This window comes from Chrysemys picta, chromosome 1, assembly GCF_011386835.1.
Source record: "Chrysemys picta bellii isolate R12L10 chromosome 1, ASM1138683v2, whole genome shotgun sequence".
NCBI classification, from domain to species: Eukaryota; Metazoa; Chordata; order Testudines; family Emydidae; genus Chrysemys; species Chrysemys picta.
This window is the reverse complement of record NC_088791.1, coordinates 220,896,515-220,911,408: the sequence shown is the minus strand read 5'-3', so window position 1 is coordinate 220,911,408 and position 14,894 is coordinate 220,896,515. Positions and strand designations below refer to the sequence as shown.

The 14,894-nt window shown below is 42.7% G+C and overlaps 1 protein-coding gene across 6 annotated transcripts in view; it reads left to right on the top strand.

The window, feature by feature from the left end:
- EGFL6 (EGF like domain multiple 6) overlaps positions 1–14,675 on the top strand; it is a 69,877-nt gene extending 55,202 nt beyond the window's left edge. For all 6 annotated transcript variants that reach the window (XM_065580650.1, XM_024108761.3, XM_042840169.2 and 3 more), the window contains 4 exons: positions 6,120–6,200; positions 7,704–7,790; positions 10,690–10,955; positions 12,834–14,675. In XM_065580650.1, the coding sequence (XP_065436722.1) occupies positions 6,120–6,200; positions 7,704–7,790; positions 10,690–10,955; positions 12,834–12,944 (545 nt within the window). In that variant the 3' untranslated portion in view covers positions 12,945–14,675. The remainder of the gene's footprint in view (positions 1–6,119; positions 6,201–7,703; positions 7,791–10,689; positions 10,956–12,833) is intronic.
- The last annotated feature ends 219 nt before the right edge of the window (positions 14,676–14,894 follow it).

The window sequence follows — 14,894 nt, the reverse complement described above, 5'->3', positions numbered from 1 at the left end:
AGCTAGATAAAAGCCTCATAATGTCAGCCATCTGGCAAATGAAGTCATCTGGGAGATGGACATGATGGTGCCAGCAGAGATGGAAGTAGGGTTGCCAACCATTCCGGATTGGCCAGGAGTCTCCCAGAATCGGAATCGATCTCTCAGTGGTTACTGAAGCCAATCCGGGAGATTTTAATAGGCCGCTAAAGTCCAGTCAGTGGTGCAGAAGGACTAAGGCAGGCTCCCTACCTGCCCTGGCTCCACGCAGCTCCCAGAGCGACAGGCACATCCCTCTGGCTGCTAGGCACAGGAGTGGCCAGGGGATCTCTGCACGCTGCCTCTGCCCCAAGCGCTGGTGCCGCAGCTCCCATTGGCCAGGAACCTCAGCCAATGGGAGCTGCAGGGGCGGTGCCTGGTGCCAGGGCAGTGTGCAGAGCTGCCTGGCCCCTCCCTTAGGAGCTGGACATGCTGGTTGCTTCCGGGAGCTGCCCCAGGTAAGCACCGCCTGGCTGGAGCCTGTATCCCAACCCCCTGCCCCAGCCCTGAGCACCCTCCCACATCCAAACTCCCTCCCAGAGTCCACACCCCTCACCCCCTCCTGTACCCTAACCCCTTGCCCCAGGCTCAGCCCAGAGCCCCCTCCCACACTCCAAACCCCTCAGTCCCAGCCCAGAGCCCGCATCCCCTCCTGCACCCCAATCCCCTGCCCCAGTATGGTGAAAGTGAGTGAGGGTGGGGGGAGGGAGGAGGGATGGAGTGAGTGGAGGCAGGGCCTCAGAGAAGGAATGGGGCAGGGGCATGGCCTTGGGGAAGAGGCAGGGAAGGGGGTGGGGCAAGGGTGTTGGGTTTGTGAGATTAGACAGTTGGCAACTCTAGATGGAGTATATTTCTTTTACATAGTGATACAATATGGATGCAGTTCTTCAAGGTTTTCTAGAGTTTCTAAAACATTTTCTAGGCGACTTTGTAGATTTAGGCAGCTGAACTTAATTTTATTATTTTATTTTTGCAAGGCTTTTTACTGTTTTAAAATGCTTCATGGAGAAAATTGCAAGAAAAATAGTGCCAATGACTGTGTTTTCTGAAGCTGTTATATGACCCAAACATAAGAGAGTAGGTGAAGGTACTGTTTTGTAAGAGGTTCCTGTATTATAGTGTCAGACTATTTAGAAATGTGTGTAATTACCACTAATATACATATTTATTTGCTTCACAAGATGAAAGATTTGTATGTTCATTTTATAATTACACTAACCCCAACACTGAGATACGATCAACTACTGATTTGCTTACCTGTTCAGAATGCTTTCACCATTCCCTGAAAAGGCACAAACAGCTGTAACAGCCAGGAAAAACCCCTGGGGCAGAGACCACCTTTTTGTTCTGTGTTTGTACAGAGCCTTGTACAATGGGGTCCTGGTCCATGACTGGGGCTCCTATGTGTTATGATATTACTACTAATAATAAATAAAAGAAACTACATTCCTTACAAATTCCCTTAAATAAATGGCAGTGCTTCTGTTCTGCCATGCAGTTGTTCTTCCAGGATGGCTGCCTCATTAAGAGGTGATACCATAGATGAGATATAAGAAATTTAATCATATTTATGTGTGTGTGCAGAGGTGGGTGGAGACTAAAACTTTAAGGATAACATATGCATTACTGGAGGAAAAATAGAGAACTACCTTCAAATTATAAACCAAATCCTATTTTTAAAACAAAATGACACTTCTGTGAGTACAAAATGTACTACAAATAAGTTTATGTACAGTCGTTGCTTATGCAAAGAGGTGAAACCAAGTGCAGGTAAAGGAAAACTTATCTTTGTTTTGGATGAGTGCCTTTTGCTCTGTAATGACTCACTTGTCCGTACTGTTTCTGTACAGCATTCTATAAAATACTGTTCCACCAATTCCATATCACATTCTAGCGAACTATCTCATTTTATCTATTTATTTTTTTATTTTTACTTTTGGCTTTTTCATGCTATAGCTTGGTCCAACCTATGCTTTTCCAGATGGGGTCCTGAAAATTCCCCACTGCTTTTGTCATCTTTAGATCATTGACCCTTCAGTGTCTAGCCAAGCTGCCTCTAAGGTTTGTGCCAAGGCCCTGCTGGAACAGGAATGAAGGATGTGCTCAAAGTGAGCTAACGTGATCACCAACACTCTAGAGGGCCATCCTGTCACCTCCACTGACACAGCTACTCAGAAATCCACTGCCTCAAGGAATGGCTTACGAGATGGCTCTCAAACCTGCATCTTTTGCGCTATAATATGCAACACTGCCACTAAGCACTGAACCCCGGCATTTTCTTCAGATGGACTTTTGATATTTGCTTGACCACATACCGTATTCCTAAATTCCCTTGGTGGCACTTTGTACAAGCCTTTTTATAATGGCAGAATGTTTGATCTCCCTTTTTTGGCTGCACTGTTTTCTTACTATCTGAAACAGTTGCTAAAAATGTGTTTCCGTGAATGCAGTTTTCCTGAGTTGTTCCAGTGTTGCATTATATCATTCCTACTATTTTTGATCAAATACAATTCTCTACCTAGCCTAAGTCTTAGTGGTGCTGATTGTTTGTTTGTTTGTTCCATTGTGCAGAAATCACAATTCTCCTTAACTCATGTACTTCATGTACTAATACTGTCATCTGTGAAATGCCATGGTGTCCTGTTAGAACAGGGGCCTTACACAAGATTGGTGCTGCATTTAAAAAAATGTCATGGACAATAACAACATTGAACACCTAACCTGAGGTCTGCAAAGACTCTGAAAAGCAACGGACATGCTGGGCACTTCAGAAAGAATGTGCCTTTATTTGGGCATATGCAGAACATGACAGTTTCTCTTCTGGTTCCAGAGATAGCTACCTACCCTGACAAGCTAGAGGATAAATTCTCCTGACATAACCATAGCTGTGTAAGTCAGCAGAACTTTTGTATTTGTATAAAAGTTTTGCAAGCAGCTTTTTGTCCTTCTCCTTTTTACATGCTCTAATATGTCTGAAGGTCACAAACTTTTTTGTAATTCCCTGAAGGCACCTGATAGTTGGAGAATGAGAGCCTGAGTGTAACACTTGACACCGAAAACAAAAAATAGGCTCAGAGACAAAGTTTGCCTCCTTGTTATACTGTATTTACGAGACAGTTCTTCACTTGGAGCATTTGCAGCACACTTTGCATACACTTGCATGTATGTCTCCCAAGTGAAGGCGTACTGTATTCAATAAACAAATCATTCTGGTAGCTCCTGTCTTTAGTAAAATCACTTTTCTCTTCCCATAGCAGGTCATACTGAAGTTGCTTTTTCAGTTTGGCAAGTGTTCTTAGAGTCTCAGCTCCTTTTGCTAACGTTGGGCCCAGATATGTGGAATGACAGTAAAATGTTTTTGCAGGCCTTAAACCCAGTCTCTATGTACTTGTTCCTAAGTAAAGAAACAGAATATATATATATTAGTCTTAGCTTGAGGTAAGATCATTATCCAAGTGATTTAAGCAATGATCTTGGTGAGGTGAAGGCTGCAAGTGCAACAAGAGAAGACAAGCTCTTAGCAATCCGTCAAAGTTCACATAGCATTTCGAAGGTCTCTCTTCTCTGCTCAGTTCAGCACCTCTATAACTGCCTTTAGGGCCTGTTTGTATGTGTGTGTGTTTTCTGATGGGTGCACAAGGATTGTGGGATTGGTTCTTTTAGTAACAGCTGTCACAAACCTCAAGCAGACTTAGGTACAGGAAAATCTTTTTGTCATTTTGGCAGTAAGAGAGAGATTCAGAAGATGGTTAAGGCACTAGGGGCTCCATTCATTTAAGCAGGTGGTTTATCTTGATTTCAGTGGGACTCAAGTACATGCTTAAGTGTTTTGGTGAAACAGGCTCTAGATTAGTGGTACATACTTGGATCTAAATTACACCTCTACCCCGATATAACGCTGTCCTCGGGAGCCAAAAAATCTTACCGCGTTATAGGTGAAACCACGTTATATTGAACTTGCTTTGATCTGCCGGAGCGCGCAGCCCCGCCCCCCCGGAGCACTGCTTTACCGCGTTATATCCGAATTCGTGTTATATCGGGTCAGAGGTGTATATGTCATGTTTATGCATGGGAAAGAAATAGTTTTTAAAACATTACAATGTAGGTGAACAATATAATCCTGAGGCAAAGATAAGCGATTTTATAATTTCTGTACCTCCTGTTATCTGGCAGTGTGAAGGAAACCTGAAATTCTCCTCACTACACTGCATGTGTTCTGTGGATGACTAGTGGACTCCTGCCTAGAGAACTGTCCAGCCAACACTGTTAATAAGCAATAATTCAAGGTTTTTTCCACTTAAAGTTGTACATTCAAGCTCTTAATGTTATCATATATGCATTATTATATCCTCCATTACTGGAAGCTGAATTCTCTATCATGCCATTTGTGAGTAGTTGTACTGTTTCTATGTAGAGAGCTCCATGCCACCTGTCTTCTACAATAGCACTGTTCCTTTTCTAGTAATCACTTAAAATAGTGCAAAACAACAACAGACTGTATCTCAAATTGCCAAAAATACTTACGGTACATCAGGCTGACAATCAGTTGAAAACAATCTATTTTCCAGTTCCCCAGAGCGGTGTAGAAGGGAATTTGGCTCCATCTCTTGGGCTGATGCTGAGGAAAGCACCGTGACTTGTTTGAGCACCCCCTGTTGGACAGTGTATGGAACAACACTGATATGGATAACAGTGAACACATGCCTATCTCCAATGCTGCAGTAAACCTGCTCATTGATTCCAGACATCACAAAGAAGGCAGGGGTTTGGCCCTCCCTTCCCTCTGCACTAGCCAGCGGAGCCAGCCAGGTTTGGAGAGGAGCATGCACTGTATCTTCTAACAGGTGGTGTCTCTGTAGATACAATGCCTCCTAGAGCTCCTACTCTGGCAGTGCACTTAGACTCATAGACTCATAGACTTTAAGGTCAGAAGGGACCATTATGATCATCTAGTCTGACCTCCCGCATGATGCAGGCCACAAAGCCGTCCCAACCCCTTTCCCTTGACTCTGCTGTTGAAGTCCCCAAATCCTGTGGTTTAGAGACTTCAAGTAGCAGAGAATCCTCCAGCTAGCGACCCCTGCCCCATGCTGCGGAGGAAGGCGAAAAGCCTCCAGAGCCTCTGCCAATCTACCCTGGAGGAAAATTCCTTCCCGACCCCAAATATGGCGATCAGTAGAACCCTGAGCATGTAGGCAAGATTCTCCAGCCAGACCCTCATTGGCCATTGATACTATTTACTAGCGATGGCACGCTGTTTATTTGACTAAAATCATGTTATCCCATTAAACCATTCCCTCCATAAACTTATCTAGCTTAATCTTAAAGCCAGACAGGTCCTTCGCCCCCACCGTTTCCCTCGGAAGGCTGTTCCAATATTTCACCCCTCTGACGGTTAGAAACCTTCATCTAATTTCAAGCCTAAACTTCCCCACGGCCAGTTTATATCCATTCGTTCTCGTGTCCACATTAGTACTGAGCTGAAATAATTGCTCTCCCTCCCTGGTATTTATTCCTCTGATATATTTAAGAGAGCAATCATATCCCCCCTCAGCCTTCTTTTGGTTAGGGTCAGTGGTCACTTGCCACTGACCCTAATGCAGGACTGCATAATCAAAGCACAACTGAGCCTACAATGTTTTATGGCTTTTGTGAAATTTTTAACATCTTGAGTTTTCTATGGCTACTGTTTTCAGTTTGCTGCCAAATCATGATGTCATTGACTTTGCTGTATCCCACAGCTTATGTGCTTTAATCACGGGGCTAAACATTGCGGCAAGAGGGGTCTGATCATTACGTCAAAAAAATGTTCATGGATACTTGACTCTGTTGCTCTTTCAGCTCCAGGGTAAAATATAAGGTGGTGGTAGTTTGCAGTTTAAATGCATTTCGTTTGATAGCTTGGTCAACATTAAAAGTTTGTTGTTGTTTTTTTAAAGTTTAAAGTTGGTATATAACTGGTGGCTAGGTGTGTGGGTTTGGTAGTGTTGCTGGTAAACATATTACATCATGAAATCTATATGATGGTAACTGATATGCTGAAACAGTTTAATTCTCTGCTCCCTGTAAATTATTTGGCACTGACAAGTTTTTTTTATTAGTTCCTAAGGTTAAAGAAGCAGCTGCCTTTGGTCCTGTCCTGGCACAGAGAAAAGTTCCAGTATCAAAACCAGAGCAGGAAGGTAAATGATTATTCTTTGCTACAATATTGATTTTCTTGTGCAGTGTGTGTTTTCATGGCACCCTTTATTCCCCTACCTCTCCTGTTTCAAACCAAGCTTGTGGCTGCAAAGAACACCAGTAGTTGCTAGGACTTATAATGCATGGCACTGCAACTTTGCAGTAGGCAGAACATAGAAAAAGATGGGAGGGACCAAGGGTCAACAGGACCCACTCTGTTCATGTAGTAAACTGATCATGTGTGATTTGACCACCTGATTTTCACCTGTTCAGCACTCCTGAGGAAAGTGAAACCAACTATCAATTACAAACATCATGTGGGGCACACTCGGAAGGTCCTGATGCTGAGAGGTGTGGAGAAAGCCCAAACCCATGTGGTGGGCTAGATGGGTTGCAGGGGGGCAACTACATACTCAGTGCTGCCACAGGCCATGCTGTGTAGCTGGGGGAAAGGTCTCCTGTGGAGCTATTGAGCACTCAACACAGTTACTTAGGCTGGGCAGTGGGATGAGAATTTGGGGCTAGCTGAAGTTTGAGTGTCTTTCAAGGGTAGGATTTGAGTAAAAACTGACCCAGTGACATTTTACCAAATCTTAAAAATAACAAACAAAAACCCATCATACTTTTTGTCTGAGAACAAGCATGAGACATTTCAGCCCAAAGAATAATATTTTTTTCCAGAAAGCTGTAATCATGTGAAAATGGGCATTTACAGTAATGATAGGCACCAGAGATAATGTCTTCTGAATCCTCTCTCTCAGCCCCATAATAAAGTACATTAAAAGAATTGGAATGGTTTGGTTTAAAGCCACAAAAGCTAGTAAACTCAGAGGAATGGCTGATACACCATTCTGAATCTGGCCCATTGTGCTTGTTTACTGCACTGGACAGTGCAGTTTTTATTTCATTTCTTCTAATTTGTACAAATTACAAAAACAGAATTAGAAAGTCTATGTTGTGACAAACAATATGGTCGTTTTGGTATGCCCTAAAAGTCAATAGATTAATGCTGTTTCAAACCAAGTGGTGCGTGGGGAATGAGTTACAAACTCAAGGGCCCTTCACAGAGGATGTCATGGCTCTCTTTTAAATGGAAGGAGCTGATCAAAACTGCAGCAGTATCCTATAACGAGAGAGGTAGTTTCTCAAAATGGCAGGTCCCAGGTCATTCAAGGCTTTCCAGCTCAAAACTAACACTTTAAACTGCACTAGGAAACCAGCAGGCCACCTGTGAACAAAAAACAGCATGAAATCATGTGCTGGTGGGAGACTCTTGCAGTAACTAAACACCACAGATGATATTAAGAGTTAAGGTAGGAATTGTTTCATTGATCTCAATGCTATACCTTTATTGGGTTTAATCTAGGTCAATGCTATTTGAATGCAGATTTGGGATAATTTTATTATTAATTGTTCAAACATAACTTCATAACAGAGTCACATCATAATATAGGGGATTGCTTTTTTTCTCTTTTTCCTCAAATGATGTTTTTCAAATTTTTCAGTTGATTGCAGCTTCAGTCAAGGGATTTGTAACTGGAAACAAGATACTGACGATGACTTTGACTGGAATCCTGCTGATCGAGATAATGGTATTTAAAATATATATTGTTGCTAAGATAAATTTATAGTTTCTACACATGCACCAACTTTCAGCTTTCCTCAGGGGAGCTCCATTCCTGCTCTTCCCCAAGTCCCCACCCCCATTCTGTCTATTGCCCCAAGGCCCCCCCTTTGCGCTGCCTCTTCTTCCCCCAACTTCACCCCTCCCCTAAGTACCCGCCCCTTTCTGACCCCGCTCCTTCACCTCAGCACGCCCTGCTCCTGTGCCTCCCACCCACTGCTGAAGAGCTGACTGGCGGTGGGCAGGGGGCACGGGGGGAAAAGGAGAGGAGCTGCTCAGCGGGGCCAACCAAACAGCTGATCGGCAGGTGGCTGGTAGATGCTGAGCACCCACTATTTTTTCCCCATTGGTGCTCCAGCCCCGGAGCACCCATGGAGTTGACGCCTATGAGTTTCTAATCCAAAAATAAGAAACTGGCTGTAATCAGGTGTTGGAATTCCAATCAGTGTTTTAGGTTTGGGGGGAGGAGGGAAATGTAAAAAATATTTAAAAAAAATAGAAGAGGGTTTTTTGGATGGGTGGGAAGTTGTTTTAATCTATTTTGGGGCAATGGATGCTCCACAACCTATTTCAGCACAACTGACTTTAAATAAAGTAGTAAGAGAGACAAGGTATTAGAGATGTCAGTTGAGACTTTCGACAGACAGCTAGGAACTTAACCACACATCTCCCCTTAATTTCAAGTTTATAGTCATGTATTATTGAAGACAAGTGACTGTGGTAACAGTTCAGAATTGCCAAACACTACAAGTTAAGATAGCCAAGAGTACAGGTATTCCACTCCTGACAGAGAGATGATGGTAAGGTACTATTCAAAACCATATAACGTATAACAAATATTATTCCAGACCCTGGTAAAACATCACAAAACATTCCGTGAGTGCTACATGTGATTACTGTTCTTGTATTCAGATAACAAAAAGCATGGCTAAAGACATTACCTAAAGTGATTAGATATATTCTTGTTAAGATACAAAAAATATTGCAGAAGGTATCGCAACAGGGACCAGCTCACACTGTTGCTGTCCTATTGCTCCATGTTATAGGGTCCTGCCCCAGAGCAAACCCCACGGACACAGAAAGGTCTTGCCAGTGCATATGGCTAGATTATGGTGTTGCTGGGCTTTCCCCTTGGTGGCTCTGCCTGTTGGTCGCCTCTTCTCTCTCACAATGGCCTGTCTCTGTCTGGGGCTTCTGTGACCAGCCCTCCGGTCAGGTCAGTCCCCTTCTAGGGTATGCAAGTGCAGCTGTAACTGGATAGGCCCCAGGCTGGCTTCTCTCAACTGGCCTCTTCAAAGTCCCTTTGCCTGGCTTCTCTGGTCTGACAGCAAAGCCCTTCCAAATCAAACAGAATTTCACTCTCCTTTTGCAGAGCAGTAGGTCCCAGGGCTTATCCCACGGCCCCTCCGTAGAACTCCAAAACTCCAAACAAGATTAAACATCACCCAACATTTTTCACCGCTCTCTAGGCTTGAGCCTCTCATCCCTTTTGGGCTCCTCTTCAGCTCCCTGTTCCTTCTGAACACTGGGCCCAGGACTGCCTCCCTGGATCCTGTTCCCTTGTTCTGGGCCCACCACAGGAATTAGCTCCTGTCCTGTGGCTTGGCTCTTCAGCCACAACCAAGCTCAACTGTTCACTTCCACAGCCAGTCCCTGCCTGCTCGGCTTCCTCCCTTTTTAAGCCCTACACCCAGCTCAGGATAAGGCTAATTGTGCATGGCTGGCTAGCCCCAGGGCCTCTTGGCTCTTAAAGGCGCAGGGCAGGCCACTTTGGGTATGTCTACTCTGAAATAAAAGACCCATGCCACAGCCACGACTGACTTGGGTCAGATGACTTGGGCACTCAGGCTGGGGGCTGTAAAATTGCTACGTAGCTGTTTGGGCTCAGGCTAGAACCCAGGCTCTGGGACCCTCCCCCCTCACCGGTCCCTGAGCTCAGGCTCCAGCCAGAGCCCAAATGTCTACATGGCAGTTTTACAGCCTTTCAGCCCCAGCCTCATGAGCCCGTGTCAGCTGACCCAAGCCATCTCGGGGGTTTAATTCCCTGTCACACACCACAATTTTCACTCTGGACATTCTCTTCCTTGTACTGATTGGCCATTTGGTCCAGCTATCTCCTGTGCTCCCCCTCACAGTCTCTTCACCTCAGCCTCTCTCCACTTGGCCTTCATATCCTCTTCCTTCCTTCCCTTCCTCTTTCCCCCTCACCCTTCTCCCTTCCTGTGCCTTTACATCTACAAATTCCCTCCCAGGAACACCTCATCCCAAAACAATGGAACTAATATGATGTTTGCTCACAATCAATCACTCTATTTGCTTTGCTCCTGTGTTCGATCCCTTTTCCCTATTTTTTGTCTGTCTCATCTATTTAGATTGTAAGCATTTTGGGACAGGGACTGTTAATTACTCTGTCTATACAGTGGTTAGCACAATCAAATTCCAATGTTGTTTGATTCTAGGTATTACCATAATAAATATAATCAATAATGTTAAGAAAGAGAATATGTAGTGTCACTCAAAACAAATTTTGGATGTTTCAGACTGTTTACAAAACAGAGCGAGATTAATTGCTGTGCTGAGTCTTTATTTCCCTTGAAACATATAAGAAAACAAAATGCAAGTTTGTTCAAAGAATTGGCGTACGTATAGACAAAAGATTAGGCTATCTAATCCATCCTTCTAGCAGTGCAGGATTGTTCCCTACTTAGTATATTTTATGCTGTTTTTGGTAGGCTAGATTTTAGTTATTTAAGTGATGAAACTTGCACTTATTATTGTCTTGGCAAACTGTTATTCAATTTACTAAGAAAAATATTTCACAAAACGCAACAGAATGTATAAAGATGTCTGTTTCTTCCCCTCACAAGGTGATGGATATTATATGGCAGTTCCAGCCTTTGTGGGGCACAAAAAGAACGTTGGCCGTCTGAAACTTCTTCTGACTGACCTCAAGCCGAAGAGGAGCTACTGTTTGATTTTCAGTTATCGTCTTGCTGGAGACAGGGTGGGGAAACTCAGAGTATTCCTGGGCAACCACATAAGTGCTCCTGCCTGGGAGCAGAGCAGAGGAAAAGATGAAAGGTGGAGGACTGGAAAAATAGAAATGCTTCAGGGAGCAGAGACTACTAAGAATGTAAGTAAAGACAGAAACCAATTACAATAACTAACACAATAGCTTACATTTCATCCTCACTGATTTTTAAGCATCCTATAGACCGTTTTGTAGGTATACCAATTACCAACTATAAAAGCCATCCCCAAGTTAGAAAATGGGAGCCATTTTATGCTAGCAACACTACCAAATAATTTCTAGGAGACAAAAGAAAGGAATAATATTCTCTTGAAACTTTGTTTTCATGTGCAATTTAACTAGAGAGAATTTAATTACCTGAGTTGCTCAGGATATTAAGAATAAGAACCTTATCCTTTTGTGAAAGTTCCATCAGATCTTTAATGATCACAACTAGTTGTGGCCTCTGATTTATGTCTCAGTGCAAAAAAAGGTATAAATATGTGCACTGAGAGATTATGATTTGTTACCTCCACCACAGCTGCTTTTAAAGATTGAACTATGGCATAGGTGGTGAAGGATGAGAGCTTTCAGTCCTGCTTGCAACATTTCCCGATAATTTGATCATGTGTGCAGAATGATCCTCATCATCAGATACCCTGGGTTTTGGGTGTTTGCATGAATGCCCTTTAATCAGGGAAGGGTGGAGGGTAAAGCTATCTAACGCAGATGCAATCCTCAGTGTTTGTCCAGAGCCTGTATCTAGTGTGTGTTGACATGCTTACTAGTTTTGTCTCCTTTAGTTAAGTTCATGATACATGTGGTGGTACCTCCACTCCTGATATTGCATACACACAGACTTGCTTCCTCCATATGACACAAATATACTAGGGGCCAGATTCTCTGTCCATATAAGCGGTGTTCTGTGCCAGACTGGAGGGGATGTGACTTTAAAGGTCAGTTTATCCCTTCTTTGCAACTCCTAGTTCCTGGAGCTGGTGAGGCAACGGGATGGTCCTGGGAATTAGTTAGAGCAGCCCAAACCCCATATCTCCAAGGGGTTATTCTGGCAGCTGTGGATCACCAGAATACATGCCAGTCCCAATATGGACAGGAGATGGATGGTGTAAAACTATTTTGCCAGCCCTCACCACCTTGGGATTCCCTTATTTAAAAAAAGAAAAGAAAAAAAAAAAGGAGAATCCACAGGTAGCCAGTTAAGCCAAGCAGGGGCCAGAACCTGCTCCAAGAATTGCAACGGGTATAATTAAGGTTTCCTCTTGACACTTCATGGTCAGATTCTCATTTAGGTCAAAGTCCCTTTACACAGCTTTGGAAGTGTAAAGGGCTTTAATGAGGACATACATTTCATCCGTGGCCACTTTAAGGCCCTTGTGCACTGTCAGGCCCTAAAATACTAAGACCCAGATCCTGAATGGTATTTAGGCTTTTAACTTCAATTGATTTCAATGGAACTATTTCAGTAGAAGCTAGGAGCCTAAATATATTTTGAGGATCTGGGCCTAAATACCGTGTAGATAAGCACAAAGAAATATCTAAAATAAATATTGCACTCAATAACCAAACATACAAATAGAGGGCAAACTCACAATTGTAATGTCCCCAAAGAAAGGAATACACACAAACATCACATATCAGCAACATATATATTTGTTACTTTATTATAATGTATTCTTAGTTTTTTGAGAGAGACAGCATTTTGTTTGTACTATAACAATAGTAAATTCCATTATGAGAATCAATTTATTATTGTAGATTAGCATAGAGGACAATCAATCTAGCTCTAGTTCAGATATTATAAGAGTTATAAAAAGATCAAGGATTTAAGTAGGTAAATCTTCCTGGATAGTGATAAGAATACAACTTTCAGTTGATACAGCATCTCAATCTAGTTAAATAACTTTGTTTCCTCTTTAACAGTGGTTAAATCTTCACATTTGCTACCTCCTCATAATTAATGCTTTTCCTTTCTTATGTCAGATCATTTTTGAATCAGAACGTGGGAAGGGCAAAACTGGAGAAATTGGAGTGGACACTGTAACTTTGGTTTCAGGCTTGTGCCCTAAAGATCACTTGATAATGGATATCTGAGCTTGTTATTTCTATTCCTATTTTAATATTTGCCTTACTAGTACTGTATTTTGTTACATCATGACAGATGGAAATAAATCTGGAAAATGTCTTGAACTTAATGCAATAATGCAAACTGACATGCACAAAGTGTGCAAAATCCTTTTAAGCACACATTTTTCTATCAGATATGCTAATACTTGCTTTGAGTCTAGCACTACTTTATTCTATAATTCAAGGTAAGGGTTTATAATGTATAGCGCTATTTGTCTTGCTTTTCTACAGTATGTATGCTTTGTTTACATGAAATTCCTTTTTAATTATGTCCTTATGTCTTATATTCCACTTTGTTCACTTCAAAGGAGCACAAAGCAGTATTTAAGAGAACTTTATTACCTCTAATGACATTTACGTGACCCGAGAACAACTTTTCTCCCCTAAGTGCCTCAAGTGTGATTACTAACAGTGATTATTAACAATATAACATTTTATCTCAAACTGTAATATTTATGTTTTAAGTGTTTTTAGGAGATTCAATTGTCCTGATTCTTCACTGTTACCTCTTGTGTAGTCATTTATACCTCTGTAAAAAGGGTGTCAAACCCTATATAGTGGCATGGCACCCCTTCTGGTCTGGTCTGTGTCCACAGTTTTTTTTTAAATAGTCCCAGCCCTGATATTGGGCCGTACCCCCAGGGCTTCCTCCCTGGAGGCAATGGTTTCACCCTCTTGATCTGCTCTGGCTCCAACTCTCCTGCTGGGCCTCTTAGCTTTTCAGATCTCCTTCTGGGGGCTTATTGCTGTCCAGTTGTAAGCCACTTCACCTAGTGGCCTAAGGGGGGGATCCAGGCCCACCCATTACTCCAGTTCCCAGCCACACACCACCCTGTCCTTTTAATTAACTGCTTTCAGTTCCCTGGGCCACTTCCCTGCAGCCCCAGCCTTTACCGATGCCTTAGCTCAGGGGTCTTCTAAGTTCAGACCCAGCAGCCAGCCAGGAGTTCTTCCTTGCTCCCCTGGTCCGTACCAGCAGTGAGCTGTCTGTGATACTGCAGTTCCCTTTAGCCAACTCGGAGCACCATTTGAACTCCTTTGGCTACAGCAAGGAACTGCCTTTCTCTGGCACTGAAGCTCCTTTTTATATGGCCCTCCTGGGCCCTCATTAGCTGCTCCCTGCAGCCTCTCTGATTGGTTGCTTCCCTCTGCAGCCACTCTAGCCCACTTGGAGGACCTCTTCCACTGCTTCTTTCCTGGGACGGGTGTGACAGGATCCTGAGGCCTCCAGCAGGGGGCCTCTGGGCCAAGTCCACCCAATCACACTGTACTATTCTGATTTTTACCACCACATTGTACTCACTTTGCACTGGTATAAATGACTATACAAAGGTGCAAGGCAGTGAAGAAATCAGGCACAATGTATTTTTCAAGTGAAGTAATATTTTTGGTGGGTTCACAGCATAAAAATGTGAAGTCTGTAGTTTACATATCTAGACAATCTGACATCCATTTTCTCCTCCATTCACATACTTCTTTGCCACTAAATTGATGGCAATTAACATGAGCATGGAGGAAAGAATATCTGATTTTGTTAGCCTGTACAAATTTCTTACATTTTAATATGTAGATCTAAAATCTGCTCTACAGTAAGGACAGAGGGAAGCAGTCTTTTCCTTAAATGGATGGAAACAAGTTTCCAAGTGAAATCATGTATTTTATGTGTGTATTCATTGCTAATAAAATATGTGAAAAGTACACTTGTGTTGAGTAAGGTTTCTGAGTCACAGATATTGCTGCTGGAAATAATCCTTGTGTATTTCCTCTAATTTATAAATATCTACGTTCATCTTTAAAAGTTTATACTTACATGAAAAAGGAATGTCAAATGTTACACACAAAAAACCCCAAAAAACAAAAAGACCAAAAGATGATCTGTCACTGATGTCTAAGTTATCTGACAGAACACTAGTATCT